Raw genomic sequence first — 18,383 nt, 5'->3', positions numbered from 1 at the left:
CTATTTCGGCAACAAAAATTTTATGATCCCAAACCCCAAAATTGTATTGAAATCAGTCTTTTTGAATAAAATAACACACTTTCTGTGGTCATCGTGTGACTCCCTACATTTTGGTCATAAAACATTTTATGACCCCCCTCCTATTATTCTTCCCAAGACTTTATGACCCCCGTATATTTGGGACCCCCCCCCCCCCTTCGAATAAAATGATATACCTCTTATGACCACTGATGCATAGGCAAGGACACTCGCGCGAATTGAAAGACTTGTCGCACACGACAGTTCGTCTCACACACATAACAAATGTTTATACAATCAAATAGGTTCATTACAACATTTGATTAAAATGAAACGATAAAAACAAAGCACGAAAAAAGACACATACAAGATAAAATAATAAAATTATATAAACAATGTTAAAGATAAAATAGAGAATAAAATTTCCTCAAATCAGAAAAAAAACATTGACAGACATCATAATCTGTCAGAAATTACTGCATGAGATTCGAACAATCAATCTTCTTCACAAGTTCTCTTTATCCTCGCACTATAGTCTAATGCTCTGCTCACTGGGCCACAACGTATCAGGTGAATGATTACCGCATTATCATGAACAAGTTTGTTCGATCTTGTTCATAATTGTATGTGTCGATAGGTTTCACTCTTTAACTACACGTACCCTTAATGATTAGTGATAATAGTCGGCTTTTACAGGGATGGCGCTCTCTCATTTCCATGCTCTCCATAGCGCCATTAGGCGAACGTTTACGGTATGCGTTATTTGGTTGTACTCTTGTTTGCATTTTGTTTCTTTAATTTTTCATCATGTCTGTTTTAATACCAATTTAATTTAATCCTTGGGTATTATCTATTAGCAGCCAGTGTACCTTTCGAACTGTCTTCAAGAAAATAATTTTTGTTGAAGGAGAAAGCGGGTCTGGGACATGATAGTGCATATATTGTAGATTTACTACAAAGAGAAGTTAAGCAAATTTTACATCAGTTTTTTTTCTCATGAATAAAAAGCAATTTTATTGCAGACTTATTGAGATACTAGAAAAAATCACGCATGCAAAACATAAACACAATGCAATGGTTCTCAATCATAAATTGAAGATTTGTACAGGGTGTGTATTTTGAGGGGAGGCAACTAGACAATGGCTGATTTGGGAGGCCCATAGCTAAAAATTGGTCAATCCGCCATATACACCTGAGCTGACTCACCACCCCAGAGAAATGTTAAATGTTGACATTTCAATTTGAACTTGAAAATGTAGTGGGAATTATGGATAGCTTTGGTGAACAACGTTTTTATGTTTTCTTTTCTTAATAAATGTTCTTAATAAATACCAATTTTCTTCTTGTATTATTTAAAAACATTACGCGCTACATGTAGTTTTATGTATTCAAACCCGAAAAACGCATTGCGCAGTGCACTTTTCAGACCTGGTACCGGAAACACAACCTGTTTCTTTTTTTTGGCCTTATACGATGTAACTACAATAAAAGCTACTAACCGTGACCCGGACTAACCGGCTTGCTTAATTTTACGATCAGAAATCATCTGATTCGAGATTACAGCAAGGATTGCTTCTGAAAGCTTTATTTAAAATTTGGTATCAATCTATAAAAATTGTAAGTAAACATATTATAGTTGTTTGTTTGTGTAAATTTAGTATGTTAGTTTAATAGACAATTGTTAGATTGATATTCGCCAATTCGCTGCAGAAGGAGTGATGTAACATAGCAATTACCATAGCAATAGGTGAAAACAATTTTTGAACTGATGTATTACCCTGCACTAGACGTAGGCTGTAATTCTCCATTGCACCATTGATAATTATCAATCAAAGAATAGCCTGAGGCATAAAATGTTTAATAACGGGTGTATTTATACAGCGCCTTTCACATGTGCACATGTATCAAAGAGCTTTACATTTATTCCGTTGTAGTAAGAATATGTCAGCTGCCATACAATACCCAAGGCATGCTCATACATTTGTGAGGCGCTCAATGGACAATATTCCTAACAGCTCCCCATTTCACCCCTGCTTAGAGAGAGGCAAGTAATATAATGCGCCTTGCCTAAGAGGCTGAGCACAACACAATGGCACCGCCGGGGTTCGAACTCGCAATCTATCGATTACAAGGCAGAGCCTGTACCGCTGCGCCACTGTGGCCTGTACAAATTGGTTCGCAATTCTATGGAAATTTCACATTATGCACAGTCCATGTACGTGTCAAGATTAATGTCTTTGAAAAGAGCGGTATTGTATTCAATGTGTGATTGCACACATATATGACAGCCTTGACAGGTGATGAGTGCAGCCTACTTATAGTGCAGGGCAAAACATTTAAATATTGTTTTTAACTATCACTATGGTAATTAATCCTGTTACATCACTACTACGGCGACTAGGCTTCGAGTTCGGCAATATACTGCTCATGTCTACACCTCGAAATTTCTTCTTGAATTCCAGTTCCTCTGATTCAGTCACGGTAGTGATTTTCAAAAATATACTTTGATCAGCTCGTAATCGGCGGGAATTACCAGGCTATACCACTGAAAAGTAGACCCACGTAAAGAGTAATATAGTTGATCTGCCTTGTCTATAATTTGCGTGTTAAAGAAAGTAAACAAAGTATAGGACTTAAATTAATAATTTGTAATACTTCTGGCGAGATGTCACAAGACATCTCTCCAAATAAAATATATTGATATTAATCCGCGATGTTATAAGGCCCGCCGATTACGAGCTGATCAAAGTATAGTAAGCGTAAATTCGTGAGGCGTATTAATAGTATGCATTGTTTGCGGGCAAAACGGAATAAAAAAGAAATCCTTATGTATCATAATTTTTTTACACTGTTATACTTACACTCCCATACACAAGGCGCATAGCGAAAATATTTTTCAATGAAACCATTTTCCCTTTATGCCTATACAATACATGCTATATAATAAGCCTGTAAGATCATTCCTGTCGACACATTCCTAAAACTGCTCATCAAATTTCATAATTTCTGCTGAAACATCTCAGTGGATTGATTGATTGATTGATTGATTGATGAGGTAAAACAAAGAAAATTGGTATTTCATTCCAGCGCATATAATGCGTGTATTTAGCTCGCAGATTACGATTCAAACAAGACGTATAAGACGAATTCGCTGTTGTAGTGCACGTTAGAATATGACCGTTGATAGGTCAACTGGATCACGCTTTCTTTGTTACGAACCACAGATCAAAATGATCACAACACAAAGCATATGCCATATCAAAATTCGGAACAGTTGTACGAGCCGAGGCTTGGAGCTGTAACCAATGGTTACTGACGTGTACTACGACAGCGAATATAGGGATATACACACAGTTTATGCGTCAAGTCAACGTACAGCGCCTACAATGCGTGTATAATCTCGCCAATCGTATTATTTATCATGATTAGCGGAGCTACACGCGCAGCTGATGGGATGTACAAACGAGACGTACTACGAATAGCGATATGCATACAGTTTATACGGTACGTCACTAATTATGATGATTCAATACACAAGCAGGCTATGTATTTATTCAGCACTCGATCGGTGATCACATAATAATTTTACTGTAATTAAAGCACTTCACGCTTAGTCTTTCACAAGGCATTTATGTACACCAATGGCCATTACAATGGTGCAAAAAGTAGAAATTCGAAAAACAAAAATTGAGGGCGTTGCTGTAGAGATTATGGCTTTAACTGCCAGTCATATATTTGTCATTATTATTGAATATTGAATATGATATATGTAAACATATGTTAAATATTGACATTGTTTTTATTCCAATCATTTTAGTGTCACTATGTCGCAGAAGCTAACAAAAAGTTACATGCATGTGCTAGATAAAGCACCGTTTTCGGGCAAGAGCGTTGGGAAGATATTCAACGAAGTGGCTAATCGGAACCCGGACAAAGAGATGTATGTATTTTATGCAGATAAAGAACGAAAAACGTTTAGACAAATGCAAGAAGAAGTAAGTATAATGTTAATTTGTTCTCACAATACTAAGATATAAAAAATTAAATGAGCTTGTCTCTTGGACAAAGATCTCACTGCTTATACTGTTTCCGTTTACCCGTTTTCTACAGAAGATCATTTGACCTATATTCTGCCGGCAATTTATTTGAATTTATTACCATCACATGCAGTTTAAAATCAGGACAGATTTGCAGAGTTACAGGCGGGAAGTTATTAGCTAGCTTGGCGCCAACCCGACATCTGATTAAAATTGATAGGGCCTTGACATTAAAAACGTCATTTAAAGATGATGTGCAGCGAGATTAACTTTTAATTGTGTGAGAAATATTATGGTAAACGTTGTTTAGGAAGATTCGAGTCAGGTATACCAACTTGGTGTGGGAAGACAAAGACATGATAAAAACTAATGCAGTATGTAAACCAGAATGGTGTACACTATTACTGCACTAGTAAAAATCCAAAACCACAGGGATAGTAGAAAAAGTTAGCAAAAATACAACCGACGTCTCGAGCAGATAAACTGTCCTTCCTCAGGGACAAACAACAAAAATATATATACAGCAAAGAATTAAATCTAGTTACAAATGGGTAGCAAGCATAACAATTAATCAAATCATAGCAAATAATTAAACCAAGGTAGCAAGCGAACTATCCCCGGGGAACTATCAAACCTACTGAGCCAAAAATAAAGCGTCTCAACATGAAGAGTGCTGGCTTGCTACTGAACGTCGTTTACTTAATCATGAATTGACTAATTCTATGTCCTAACGTATGTTATAATTTTAGTGGGTCGAGCACTCACATATTAAATGTGTACGTGCACACGTGAATGAGCTGTTACCCAAAGACATTTATTTCTAAATATTTACATAACGATCCGATATCAAATGTGAAAAAAATTCTACCAGTGATAAATCATACACCCAAATTTCTAAAACAGGTACACTAGACCATTAATTATCGCTCGTATTTTGCTTTAAAAAATCATAACAGAGTCAGCAGTTTGCTGGCGGTTTGCTGAAGTTGGGTTTGAAGAAAGGAGACACGCTAGGAATTTGGGGTGGCAACCATTACGAGTGGCTACTGGCTTACTTGGCCTCACTGCAAATTGGTGTCACCACGGTGAGTAGGTGGGTGTGGTGTTTGTGAGTGTGTCGGGGTGTGTGGGGATGCATGGTATGTGGAGATGATGTTGGGGTGTGTAAGGGTGTGCATGGCGTAGGGTGTAGGGGTTGGTAGACGTGTGTGTAGTGCTATCTGGCCATAACCACGTCAAAACACAACCATCAGTTGTGTAACGGCTCTCGACGGAAACTTTGAGATTCCGAAAGGCCAGTATAATTCCCGGGGTATAATTATAGTCCGAAGTTTTTGCATGCGTTTTTCAAATCAAGTCAGAGTATGTTTGTTTTTTATTCTCCACAAACATGACAAAGATGTACGATTCTCGGCTGCGATTTACAGCCAGTGTGATTAGTTTTGTTCAGGAAAACGTAAAGTGGGATTATTGCTGTTGCGTTTGTCGCACCTAAAACGTCAAACTATATCTCGGCCTTTACCAGTACGCTTCGACTATATTTATATATACGTATTTATAAAAACGCACGTGACCCATGGGCACGACATATCAAGACCAGCAAGGATGGTCTAATTCTCATGCAATTGATCACTATACAGAAAAGGATAAGAACTCTTGAGATGAATATCATCAAATTTAAGTATTTTTAGCAAAATTATTACACATAGGAGATTCCGAATTTATAATATGTTATTAAAAACAACAAGTATTTGCCAACGGTAAAATATTTGTCGACAGAAACGTTTACAATATAATCACGAAGTTGAATAAGATAGACAATTTCCATACTCGTGTTGTTTACTATCTTTGCATTCAAATGTACAAGAAGACCACCCGGTAGAAGGTCACTTCGAGACCAACTGTCTACAAGTTGTTATAGCAGCCCTGGGGTGGTCGCGCGCGTATTTATAAATACATATTTATAAAATAGTCGAATCATACTGTTTAGTAGAAATTCATATGACCGTTGTATGTTTCACACAACATCGTGTTCGTAGAGGAATGTATCTTTGTGTACATGGTGTAAAACACTTTTCGATAGGGTGTGAATTATGCCGTTCGGATGATGTACAATGTCCATTGCATCCACACATTGGTTGAAATGTTCGTCAGTGAAAATATCTGGTACACAAATACAAAATTCCTCTTTTCTTTTTCTCCTAAAGGTTAATATGAGGATCGACTTTCCATTGAGTGTTCAGCAAGAAGTCATTCAAAGGGTAACGTATTACAGGCGCAAATAGATAACAAATCACAAGAACACAAAATAATCAAAACAACTTCAATTGAAACTAAGGATGTGTTTAAGGGATCTAAAATGAGCGTTTATTGCGTTTCGACAGTATTTTTTGTGGGACATGAGAGCACCTCAGACCTATCGAATTGCATTCTGAATACGAAGCATGTCTTTCTGATATCCAATAATTTTCATTTTTTGAAAATTACAATATAATACAAATTTTATGACAAATTATGAAAATTTGATATTTTTCAAATGTTTGATATATAACAGTCCTCGAAGTAAATTATATAAATATAAATATAATGATATATTCTTAAAGTGTATGTAGCAGGAAGGAAAAGCCGACGGTCAATTGTAAATTTTGACCTTTCATATTGAAGATATTGATTTTTTCCCAAAATGACCTAATTTTTTTTTTGTTTTGGAAAAAAATCCATATCTTCAATACGAAAGGTTAAAATTTTCAATTGATCGTCGGCTTTTCATCCCACCTACATACACTTTAAGTATAAATCATCAGATTTATAAAGTTTACTTCAAGTACTGTTAAATATCAAAAATATCAATTTTAATGATTTGCCATAAAATGTGTATTAAATTGCGAATTTCAAAAATCAAAATTATTTGATATCAGAATGACATTCTTCGTATTCAGAATGCAATTCGATATGTCTGATGTGCTCTAATGTCCCAAAATAAATACTGTCCAAACGTTCATACCCCAGCCCTTAAGTGAAGGCAAAATCATGTTCACGGATACAACATTAACTCCCACATCCATTAACTGCCAACTAGTACAGAAGCATAGAAGAAGACAAACAAACATACCGACAGAGAACAACCATCGAATATTCGTCGTGAATAAATTCCTCTGTTCTCTCTCTTTATAGCTCGGAATGAAAGTCGTCGTCTTAATGAGATCACCGTCTGACATGTGTGACAGAGCCAGCCAAATTATACCAGAGTTACTGACAAATTCTGCCGATAATCTCAATTGCCAAATGTAAGATTACACAAAAAAACCTTCCCCCTCCTCTTCCTCCTAATCCGACTCATTGTCTTTTCCTCCGTTCCCTATTTTTTCAAACGTAACAATTAGGCCTAGATGCAAAGTCAATATTAACTCGAAAACTTGTTGCATTCGCTGATAAAACTCACGCGGCCACCTGTCATGAGCAGAAACATTAATATATTTGTGACTGGACGCGGCGAATTAGCCGTAAAGTCGGCCCGGTCAATTTTGTTTTATTTCGTGTTTAGAAAATATATACCATAAGCTTTAAAATGTTATCATTTGACTTCAAACGATATCCAAAAGCGGGGTTATGATTTGTTGAACTCTGTTCCTTCGACAAAATTGTATTTTTATCGGTTCTACATGTGTCTCTTTTTCTACATTTCTGGTAATAAATATCCAACAGTCATAATTGGCGGTCATTTCAAATCATCCCCAAGTCAACGAGGTTCAGAAATATCCTCTCATTGTTCATTGTTGATTATAGATACCTAGACAAAATACAATGCTTTGTTATCTACCACTTGAACAGGATTTAGCCAAAGCAAACAAAGACAAGAACTATTCTATAGAAATAGGTAGAAGCTTATTATCCTCTTCAGCAGTAGCATTATTGATTGATTTAAACAGCGTTTGATAAGATACTTGTCGCAACGAATTGATACACCTATGAATACGACCTTCACATACATTTTACACTTTAACTCAGAATACCAACATTTCGTCTAATTCGATAAACATGCTCTTTATGATGATAATAAATGGAGTTTTTTGCCGAAACAAAATAACCCTAAACCGCCCGCCCTTTGCGACAATATGATTTGTTTTCGCACAAGGCACTCCAAGAGTTAAGTTATGGTGATCTGTTTTAATGCTGAATTACGACGATGATGAAGCTCGGTTCATATTATACATAATTATAACTTATCATGCAGTATATCAATTGCTGAATACTAGCAAGTTACTCTTTGACGTGAAATAAAGTTTGATATTCTACTGTTCCTTCTGTTTACTATATCTCTAGTACACCAAGCTTGAAGTATGTTATAAACGCAGGAACCAATCATTGCAAGTGAGTATTCAGTTATGATTTGTTTTCCAGTGTCAAGCTGTAAAATAAAATTGAAAATAAAATTTAGTAATAAATTAAATGTCAAATAAAACCCTATCGGCATTATAAGGATTAAGATATAGACCTATCACATAAATAGTATGTGCTGTATATAAATTCATTCCTGATTTCTTGTGCGATCAAATGCATGAACATACCATCGCCGAAAGAGAAGTATTCTGAATGAGTTTGTGAACCATAATAATATTGTTCCTCGTCAAATCAGCAGTGTTAGTGGAACGGCGTTCTGCCGACGTATCAGCAGCGGCAGACGCAACGGAATTTTAGCCAATGCGGAAGACGTTGGCGGGAAGTTAGCCGTTAGGCCTGTCACAACGTTAAAACGCCTTCAAGACGTCCAAGGCTAAAACATAGTTTTGCGGGCGTTTTCCGTTGCGTGAGACGTGTCGTTTTCCGTTCTCCGCAGTGATTTTCCGTTGTCCATCGTGTTATGTGCCCTCAAAATCATCCATAATATTCATTAAAAGTTATATATTTTGTCATCAGACATTAGTTTTCATTTGTTTGGATATTTTCCCCCATTTACTTGTACATAGACTATTCTAGAAAGTCAATGGAAAATGGTAATTAACAATCGAACATAATGGAATCTACTAGAGTAATCATGATTGCCACAGTAGTAAGTGGCGGCGCTATTAGAGTAATCATGGCACAGTACATTACACAGGTGAATGAGGTTGGTAAATGCTGTGTAATATACCATAAATAGTTAAGATTATTCTAGAATGGTTCAAAATTAGATGTAAGGCCTGGAGAGTGAATGATTAGGGGAAGCAGTTTATAGTTCTAATAGGGAACTCTGTGAAACTTTTGTTAGCTAATGGTGGTACAAAAGTTACCATGATAGAGGTTATTCGTGCTCTATAAGCTGCATATCCTATAAGCGACTGCTATACCTGATGTACCTGCATGTGCAACCATGACTGTTTCAAAATAACCCGCCAAAGTCATGCAGGTAACTCCGAGGTCGTGCATTGAATTGGTTTGAATGAGGAATACTACGGGAACCAGCGCCTTTTGTTAGAAGTCACACATGAGTGAAGTGGATAACCTCTATTGTATAAATTATTCAAGCTTCGGTTCCGGGTTGTTGTGTGTTGGAGAATATAAAATACGCCAAAGGCGGCAGTAGAGCCAATAGTGCTCGATTGTATGTCAACTCAAAGAAGCGGCACACTGAAATATCTCCATCAGCGAACTGTGGTATTTTGCTGGACTAACATAGTTAAGTGAAATATCGGTGGATGATTTCGCTTTATTATGCTCTGTCATCTGTTTTTGATTTCAAGAGGGACGATTTCATTGACGGATTTCATGGAAATGGGCAAAGGATTTGACAGGAGTACAGTCACTAACGCTATTGACCGAGTTGATTTTGACGACCCTATAAGTGTTACATTCACTTCGGTAAGAATTATAAAGAACTTACTCAACTTACTTTCCAAAAGTCACAGGCTTTTCCTTATAGCAGCAATATTATCTGAATTATCTAGTTCCTTGGATTGCGACGCCCTTGAATAGCACTCGCAGCTGAGAAGGAGTCACTTGAGCCCAAGGAGGTTTTAATAATCATGGACACATAACAGATTACGTAACGCATTGTTCTTTTGATGCTGATTTGATTTACCGACAAGCTATTCATCCAGTGGTACCTTTTATTTCGGACAAAAGGGTGCTACTATTAGATTGGTAATTGACCCGTCCAACCCTGATCACGGATCAGACGCGGATCTATACGAGTCAGAGGGAGGGCGACTAGATAGAGTTCCGAAATTCTTACAAATAGCCGCAAAACGGCCATCGCGTCACGCTTTCGCGACGCAAGGGTTTGTTTGAGGTGGATGTGCCCTCTTGAGAAGGTCCAATTAAAGCCACTTGGTGGACGCCTTTTGCGTTTCTATTGTATACAATCTTTGTTGGAAATTTTTGAAAAATTGTTGAAATAAAAGATCAATTGCAGGTATTTCGTGGACCATTTTTCACTAGTTATTGCTCTAAACCAAAAGTGTACGGGTGTCTAAGATGTAAGAATTTACGAACACTTCTTTATCCATACACAGAGGGATGTCTGAGGGAAATGCTCTCGCGTCAGAAGTTATTTAAAATGAACATGTGTTGAACATTTTTACACTATTATGATTATATCATTAAAACAGAAGTGAAAAGCGGGACGTACCTGAGGTCGGTGTCTGCGCCTGCATCAGTATCATCCATTATAGGCTTACATAACTTTGCCCCGACGCCCCTCCGCCCCAAACTATACTGATATTCTAAAGAGAATGTATAGAGTGTATGGAGAAAATTAAGTTTGGCCCCCTAACCCCAGTTGCTGCCCCTCAATTAAGAAAGTTCGTTAACACCACAGAGGATAGTGTTAACTTAATGCCTAATCGTCCATTCCATATTTTAACGGAAAAGTCACAACTTCGATGGTCTGTCAACGGCAAGAAGGATCCTCGGCCGGGGAGGTCCAACCGAGTACCCAATCTGAGCATCGGCATCCTCGTCTTTGCTTCGGATGCTCGGTTTGACGGCCTGCCGAGGATGCATCATTCTTGACGGACATTGCGACTCTAATGTCTGTTGCTCATTTCTCACACAAATGGCAAACCATTATTTCTAATCCCCCAGGGCTCAACAAATAGCCGCAAAACGGCCATCGCGTCACGCTTTCGCGACGCAAGGGTTTGTTTGAGGTGGATGTGCCCTCTTGAGAAGGTCCAATTAAAGCCACTTGGTGGACGCCTTTTGCGTTTCTATTGTATACAATCTTTGTTGGAAATTTTTGAAAAATTGTTGAAATAAAAGATCAATTGCAGGTATTTCGTGGACCATTTTTCACTAGTTATTGCTCTAAACCAAAAGTGTACGGGTGTCTAAGATGTAAGAATTTACGAACACTTCTTTATCCATACACAGAGGGATGTCTGAGGGAAATGCTCTCGCGTCAGAAGTTATTTAAAATGAACATGTGTTGAACATTTTACACTATTATGATTATATCATTAAAACAGAAGTGAAAAGCGGGACGTACCTGAGGTCGGTGTCTGCGCCTGCATCAGTATCATCCATTATAGGCTTACATAACTTTGCCCCGACGCCCCTCCGCCCCAAACTATACTGATATTCTAAAGAGAATGTATAGAGTGTATGGAGAAAATTAAGTTTGGCCCCCTAACCCCAGTTGCTGCCCCTCAATTAAGAAAGTTCGTTAACACCACAGAGGATAGTGTTAACTTAATGCCTAATCGTCCATTCCATATTTTAACGGAAAAGTCACAACTTCGATGGTCTGTCAACGGCAAGAAGGATCCTCGGCCGGGGAGGTCCAACCGAGTACCCAATCTGAGCATCGGCATCCTCGTCTTTGCTTCGGATGCTCGGTTTGACGGCCTGCCGAGGATGCATCATTCTTGACGGACATTGCGACTCTAATGTCTGTTGCTCATTTCTCACACAAATGGCAAACCATTATTTCTAATCCCCCAGGGCTCAACTGGATTTCCTAAAGGTGTGACCCATACACATAGATCATTGCTGATGATTCCAGAAGCGGTCTCGCGATTTGAGGAAGATGCAGACGGAAATCCCATACATTTTGTGAGTAGTAGTAACTATTCTGTCGCATAAACACCCCTTAGTGTTTTCGAGACTATGTTCTATGGGCTATAATTTTCTCACCCAATGCCCCCACAATTGACCTCGTATTTTTTACAATTTACTCTCACAGAATGCCACTACTGTGACAGTGTTACTGTCTGTTCAATTAGCTTAGATTCTTGTATTTTTAAGATATTTGAAAAAATAAAAAAAATTGTGGTCAAACTCATCAAACAAAAGTGTTAGCACAGCCTTAGACCCAACGTGATTTACACTTTTCAAATTCCGAAGTTCAATTTAAAACCCCATTTCTTTTCAATATTATTTTGCCTCATTTTAGGCAGTTACTTGGGTCCACCAAAAGGGTTCGAGACCTTGAGTTCACAAATCGAGTGGGACGGTCCATTCTGAACTTAGGGTATAGACCCTATCGAATTAGCTATAAAATATGTCAACCAATCTGTCCTGCAATTTCATATAGTTTTATAGTGCACGACCCCAACCTCTGCACACCTTTACAGATTTTCGCTGAGTACTGCGGCCCAAGACACACTTTGTCAACCATTATACAACAATCATGGATGCAGCCCAATATATGAGCTGTCTCCTAGTCTACCCAAATAACCATCGCAACCAGGGTCAGCTATAAAAATAATAGACAATTGGGCAGCTAGTTCCTTGTCCAGGGAATGCCATACAGAAATCCCCATACAAAATGTACATATATCTTTATACTCAGTCATCCAGGTATGCCTTGATCATGTCGTTTGGGGGCATGGGTGCACAGACGGGAGCCACACTGCCCATGGTTAAAGGAGATACTACTATCATTGTGGGACCTACTTACGATGCACAAATATTGGCAAATGTTATCCACGATGAAAGGTAACAACACTGTCAAAATGGAAGATATCACTAAAACGGGAAGAATCACTAAACATTGTGTGTATGGCGATTGATACCATACGAATTGCTATTGGCCAAAGGATCTTGATGGATCATGGAAGATATCACTAAAAGTAGACGAATCACTCAATATTGTGTGTATGGCGATTGATACCATACGCAGTGGCGGCGCCACGGGGGGCATGGGGAGGCAAATGCCCCCAGTCAGAACTCTTGCCCCCCCGTTTCCCCCAGTAAAAACCCAAAATTACGAAAATTTCCACTTTTTACGGTAATTTTGCGCAAACTTGTTGATTTTGCCCCCTGAAATTCACTTTGCCCCCTAATGCCCCCCGAAAAAAATTTCCTGGCGCCGCCACTGACCATACGAATTGCTATTGGCCAAAGGATCTTGATAGTCTGTGTAATGTTGAACTTGACATTCTGAGCAAAGTCCAATGACCTTTTCTCACTAAATTGGGGTAGTCTAGATTCGCTCTATACTTACTGTTACTCTGCCCAATTTGATTTGTACTAATGTAGTGTATGCGAACGGAAATCTCTTAAATTATAATGGGATCTCACATCAAATCTTCGTGAATTATGCATTTGACGAAAACATACGTTATAACACCGTCCCTTATAATTATAACCCATGAACATGATGAAGCGCTCTACGCGGATTGACCTATATAATAAATCATTATAATACGAACGGACTCGTTCAAAGTTATTCAGGATTCGTCAGGACGATTATTGTTTTCGTTGTTTTATAGAGTTACTGGATCCGCGATGCTCATTCACCATTTGAACGACATTTTGAGTTTGCCAAATTTCGACGATTATGATTTTTCATCTTTTCAAGCTTGTGACACGGTTGTTTGATGGGATCATTTATTAGTTTTTCAAACAAAACATCATGTATAACCAAATTTTAGGCTTAAACAGCTAAAATTGATATCGTGCTAATGCATACAGATGCTTTTGAGACGTTCTCAACTTTAATTTCCGCTCTTTTACAAAATTATTCACTTTTATAGTATTTTTTAAAGCTTTTTTGGATATAAAATGTATGTATTACTGCCAAAATTGGTGGCGCTATTTAGTTACTGGACATTACCCTTTCAAGCTTTTAATACAAATAATTCCTTTTATTGTTTGATAAAATATGTTTATAAAATTTTCTTGTTGCTTGTTTCACTTATTCCAGCTGTTTTAATGACAGAATTATTCACCTAACCCTTGCAAATAAAGAAATATGATTTAGGATAAATAGCGCCATCTATTGTCTGCATTTAGTTAATAATGAAGCCAATTCTATATACATCAAACAGCCGTGGTGAGTATTCAATCGTGCCAATAACATGTTAAGAGCCAATCTCCCTTATTATGTACCCATCTGTGATACAAAAAAAAATAGAATTTTCTCTAAAAAATAATTTTGGTACACCAACAACTCACATGTAAAATATGAGCGTGCACAGCGCCCTCGTTCAGCTTTAAAAAATTCTTGAAATTTCAGCCTCTCTGAGCCTTACTTGCAAATGGTAAACTTTAAACTTTGGATGATTTGATGAAAAGCCCTCGTGCATAACATCGTGCGCCATCATCATCCCAACCTGCATTTTGATTTTTTTTAAAGTACCAAATGGTCACCTTACATTACAAAGAAGAAACCAAGAAAAAAAATTGGGATCTTGATGGCGCACAAAATCATCACAAAAGATGCGCCAACAAATCCAATGATTTGATGATAAAAAAAGCGCCTCGTGCAAACTAAAAAGAGGTCAAAGCATCATAACGGGCTGCGCCATCAAGATCCCAAGTCCGAACAAGTTTGAAATTAAGAGACCTCCATGGCAAGTTTCATGGAACTTTTCAGCAAAAATTTTTTGGGATTTCGTTGGCGCACCGAGTTAACAGAGGTCAAAGGTCAAAATTTCCTATTTTCGCACATATTGCACGCCTGTACATGTCTCATAGAAACTTGACTCTCGAATGCATTCATCAGATGAAGTGATTCTCATGGTAGAACTGAGTAAAAAAATTAGCTTGTCAAAATCTTCAAAATTCTGATTTTTTGAAATGGTTGCTGAATTGGCAACTCAATTAAAACCTCGTTTAATTTTGCATGAATATGAACTTTGACCTCTAATGAATTAGTGCGCCCACATGATCCAATTTTATTTTTTTCTAAACTTTTTATCAGTTATACATGGGATCCCCTTTATCCAATCATCCAAAAGTAAGATGCCAAAGTGATGCATATTTGTTGTGCAGCACAAAGTGGAACTTTGTCAAAGTTCAAGATCCCACTTTTACTTTTTTGGATAATTGGATAAAGGGGCCAATTGTATACTGATAAAAGTATGAACTTTGAAAAAATTAGTGGATCATGTGGATCCCACTTTTTTTAGGTTATCAGTTTACATAGCCCCTTTATCCAATCATCCAAAAGTAAGATGGGATTTTGCCTATGGCAGCACAAAATTTTTTGCGGGTCAAAGTTCCACCTGCATATAGGCAAATATGCATCACTTTGGCACAAAGATCTTTGACCATCTTTTTTTGGCCCATTGGATAAAGCTGTTGCTTATTTTTGTCTACTGGTCAAGTAAAAAAGAAGCTAGACGATGAAAAAATAAAATTGGGATCTTGCACTGGCGCATTCAATGATGCAGTAAAAAGTTCCCACATTGTGCAGCGATGGGGAAAAGAGGTCAAATATTATTGAGTGCCTCCAAATGAGGCTAAGTCCATTTTCAAAAAATCAGAAAAATATGAAGATCAAGAGATCCCAAGCTAATTTTTTTCAGTTCTTGCAGAGAATTCGGCCTCTTCTTTGATGAAATCGTTTATTCGGAGAGTCAGGTGACGTTGGCGCGCAATAATACAGGCGTGCAAAAATGTGCGAAAATAGGAAATTTTGACCTTTGACCTCTGTTAACTCTGTGCGCCAACGAAATCCCAACAAATTTTTGCTGAAAAATGAAACTTGCCATGGAGGTCTTTAATTTCAAATTTGTTCGGACTTGGGATCTTGATGGCGCAGCCCGTTATGATGCTTTGAAGTTTGCACGAGGGCGCTTTTCATCAAATCATTGGATTTGCTGATTTTGTGCGCCATCAAGATCCCAATTTTTTTTCTTGGTTTTTGTAATGTAACCATTTGGTACTTTAAAAAATGCAAAATGCAGGTTGGGATGATGATGGCGCACGATGTTATGCACCTCCAAAGTTTACCATTTGCAAGTAAGGCTCAGAGAGGCTGAAATTTCAAGAATTTTTTCAAGCTGAACGAGGGCGCTGTGCACGCTCATATTTTACATGTGAGTTGTTGGCACGGTTGTTTGATGTATATAGAATTGGCTTCATTATTAACTAAATGCAAACTATAGATGGCGCTATTTATTCTAAATCATATTTCTTTATTTGCAAGGGTTAGGTGAATAATACTGCCATTAAAACAGCTGGAATAGGTGAAACAAGCAACAACGAAATTTTACAAACATAATTTCATCAAACAATAAAAGGAATTATTTGTATTAAAAGCTTCAAAGAGCAATTTCCAGTAACTAAATAGCGCCACCAATTTTGTCATTAATAGATACATTTTATATCCGAAAAAGCTTTAAAAAATACTATAAAAGTGAATAATTTTGTAAAAGAGGGGAAATTAAAGTTGAGAATGACTCAAAAGCATCTGTATACATTAGCATGATATCACTTTTAGCTGTTTAAGCCTAAAAGTTGGTTGTACATGATGTTTTGTTTGAAAAACTAATAAATGATCCCATCAAACAACCGTGTTGGTGCTAATATGTACCAAAATTATTTTTAGAGAAATTTTTTTTTTTTTATCACAACCCCCCTGATTTGGGTACATAATAAGGGAGACTGGCTCTTAATTCATAAGCATGTAAACAGAAGTGGTGAGAATTGAGAGAGACAGGCAGAGAAAGGGGAGAGTGGGAGAAAAGCGCCACTAACTGTAAAAACTGCATACCGATAATATGTATTATAATAGGCTCCCTCCTCGTAATATTTCCTTGAGATCACCTTTTTGGACTATCACCTTTTTAAAATTAGCCCCACCCCCTTCTTGCAACTGTGATCACAATGCACAACCACAAATCCAGTGTCGGCATTACTGTGGGTTATAATCAGTAATGAAAATATAAAAATAAAAACATACTATAAAGGTAACCCTACAACACATTTTGTTTCTAATTTTTTTTTTTACTCACAAAACTCCCTAGCCTCCCCAATAATATCTAATGGTGCGTCCCTAAGTCCTCCTCTCTTATTTGCAAAATGTTCTTTGATGGTACGTCATCCCCACTCCCGAAGGTGCCACTCTCATTGAGAGAGGTCGAATGTCGTTCTAAATTATTTTGTTTTTCATTTACAGGTATATCAGGTGGCAGCATCATTCCTCATTCATTACGCCAAAGAGCTACAAAGATCACTAAACATGTATTGGTATGTTAATTCCCACAACTATGTATATAAATGATAATTAATGTTCAATAGGCGAATCCAATTTCACGCATTCCTATACCTCAATGGCTGCCAAAGTTGGGTCCCCGTCGGCTCAATTTCACCTAAAATGTGAAATAATGCGGCATTAGAGGGTATTTTAAACTGCATTCTATCACCCGTGTTACACGTAGACAAAAGGCCTATTCACGTAGACAACAGGCCTATTCATGTGTTTGTTAAAGAAAACCGGATTGCTATGGAATCAGGGGCAACTTTTAAAACGGCCTCTTTTCTTACACAATTAACCATTGTGACTGAACGCAATGATGTGTGACGCTATTAATTGGTCCACAGGGGTAAAACAAATAGGGCTATACATATCTTTTTACATTTCTATATTTTGTATATTTTTCGAATTATTTTAAAAAGTGTTAGGAGTGAACTTATAAGTTGTGGACTGTATTGGCCCTATGTATTATCTGAACTATGTGCATAATGTAAATACTATGCATTAAGTCCCCCCTGTTTTTATAATTATGTCAATCGGTGTTTTTGTTTTCAGAAACATGATCAACTTTTAGAACTACTGCACCCGCCAATCCTATCATACAATTGGTGCAATGATACTTGTGAAAGGGATTCTCGTATTTGTCCAAGGAACAATACAAAAAGTTCTAGGGTATCATAAATTTATCAACAATACTTGTGTGTTTGTATTTTATTTTACTCGTTTCAATATAATTAAACACTAAATATTTTTGTTTACGAACGTGTAGCTAGGATATGGTGGTACAGAGGGATTTGCAGCCATACAATCACCCACAGATCCCACTGAAATTCTACACAGCCCTGGATATTTTCCTGTGGATGGTTCGGAGGTAAGTTATTTTTTTTCATATTATATACCGTGTGTCGAAAGTCCGTTCCGCC

The 18,383-nt window shown here is 37.4% G+C and overlaps 1 protein-coding gene across 1 annotated transcript in view; it reads left to right on the top strand.

Annotated features, from left to right (window-relative positions):
• Positions 1–3,840: 3,840 nt before the first annotated feature.
• LOC140149739 (medium-chain acyl-CoA ligase ACSF2, mitochondrial-like) overlaps positions 3,841–18,383 on the top strand; it is a 49,025-nt gene continuing 34,482 nt past the window's right edge. Inside the window, exons 1-11 of the mRNA XM_072171797.1 lie at positions 3,841–4,013; positions 5,012–5,140; positions 6,263–6,316; positions 7,230–7,342; positions 8,379–8,426; positions 9,776–9,893; positions 11,976–12,086; positions 12,826–12,971; positions 13,748–13,839; positions 17,383–17,453; positions 18,230–18,331. Of these exons, the coding sequence (XP_072027898.1) occupies positions 3,843–4,013; positions 5,012–5,140; positions 6,263–6,316; positions 7,230–7,342; positions 8,379–8,426; positions 9,776–9,893; positions 11,976–12,086; positions 12,826–12,971; positions 13,748–13,839; positions 17,383–17,453; positions 18,230–18,331 (1,155 nt within the window). The 5' untranslated portion in view covers positions 3,841–3,842. The remainder of the gene's footprint in view (positions 4,014–5,011; positions 5,141–6,262; positions 6,317–7,229; positions 7,343–8,378; positions 8,427–9,775; positions 9,894–11,975; positions 12,087–12,825; positions 12,972–13,747; positions 13,840–17,382; positions 17,454–18,229; positions 18,332–18,383) is intronic.

This window comes from Amphiura filiformis, chromosome 4, assembly GCF_039555335.1.
Source record: "Amphiura filiformis chromosome 4, Afil_fr2py, whole genome shotgun sequence".
NCBI lineage: Eukaryota > Metazoa > Echinodermata > Ophiuroidea > Amphilepidida > Amphiuridae > Amphiura > Amphiura filiformis.
Note: the sequence above shows the minus strand (reverse complement) of the source record. Positions and strands in the feature narration are given on the sequence as shown.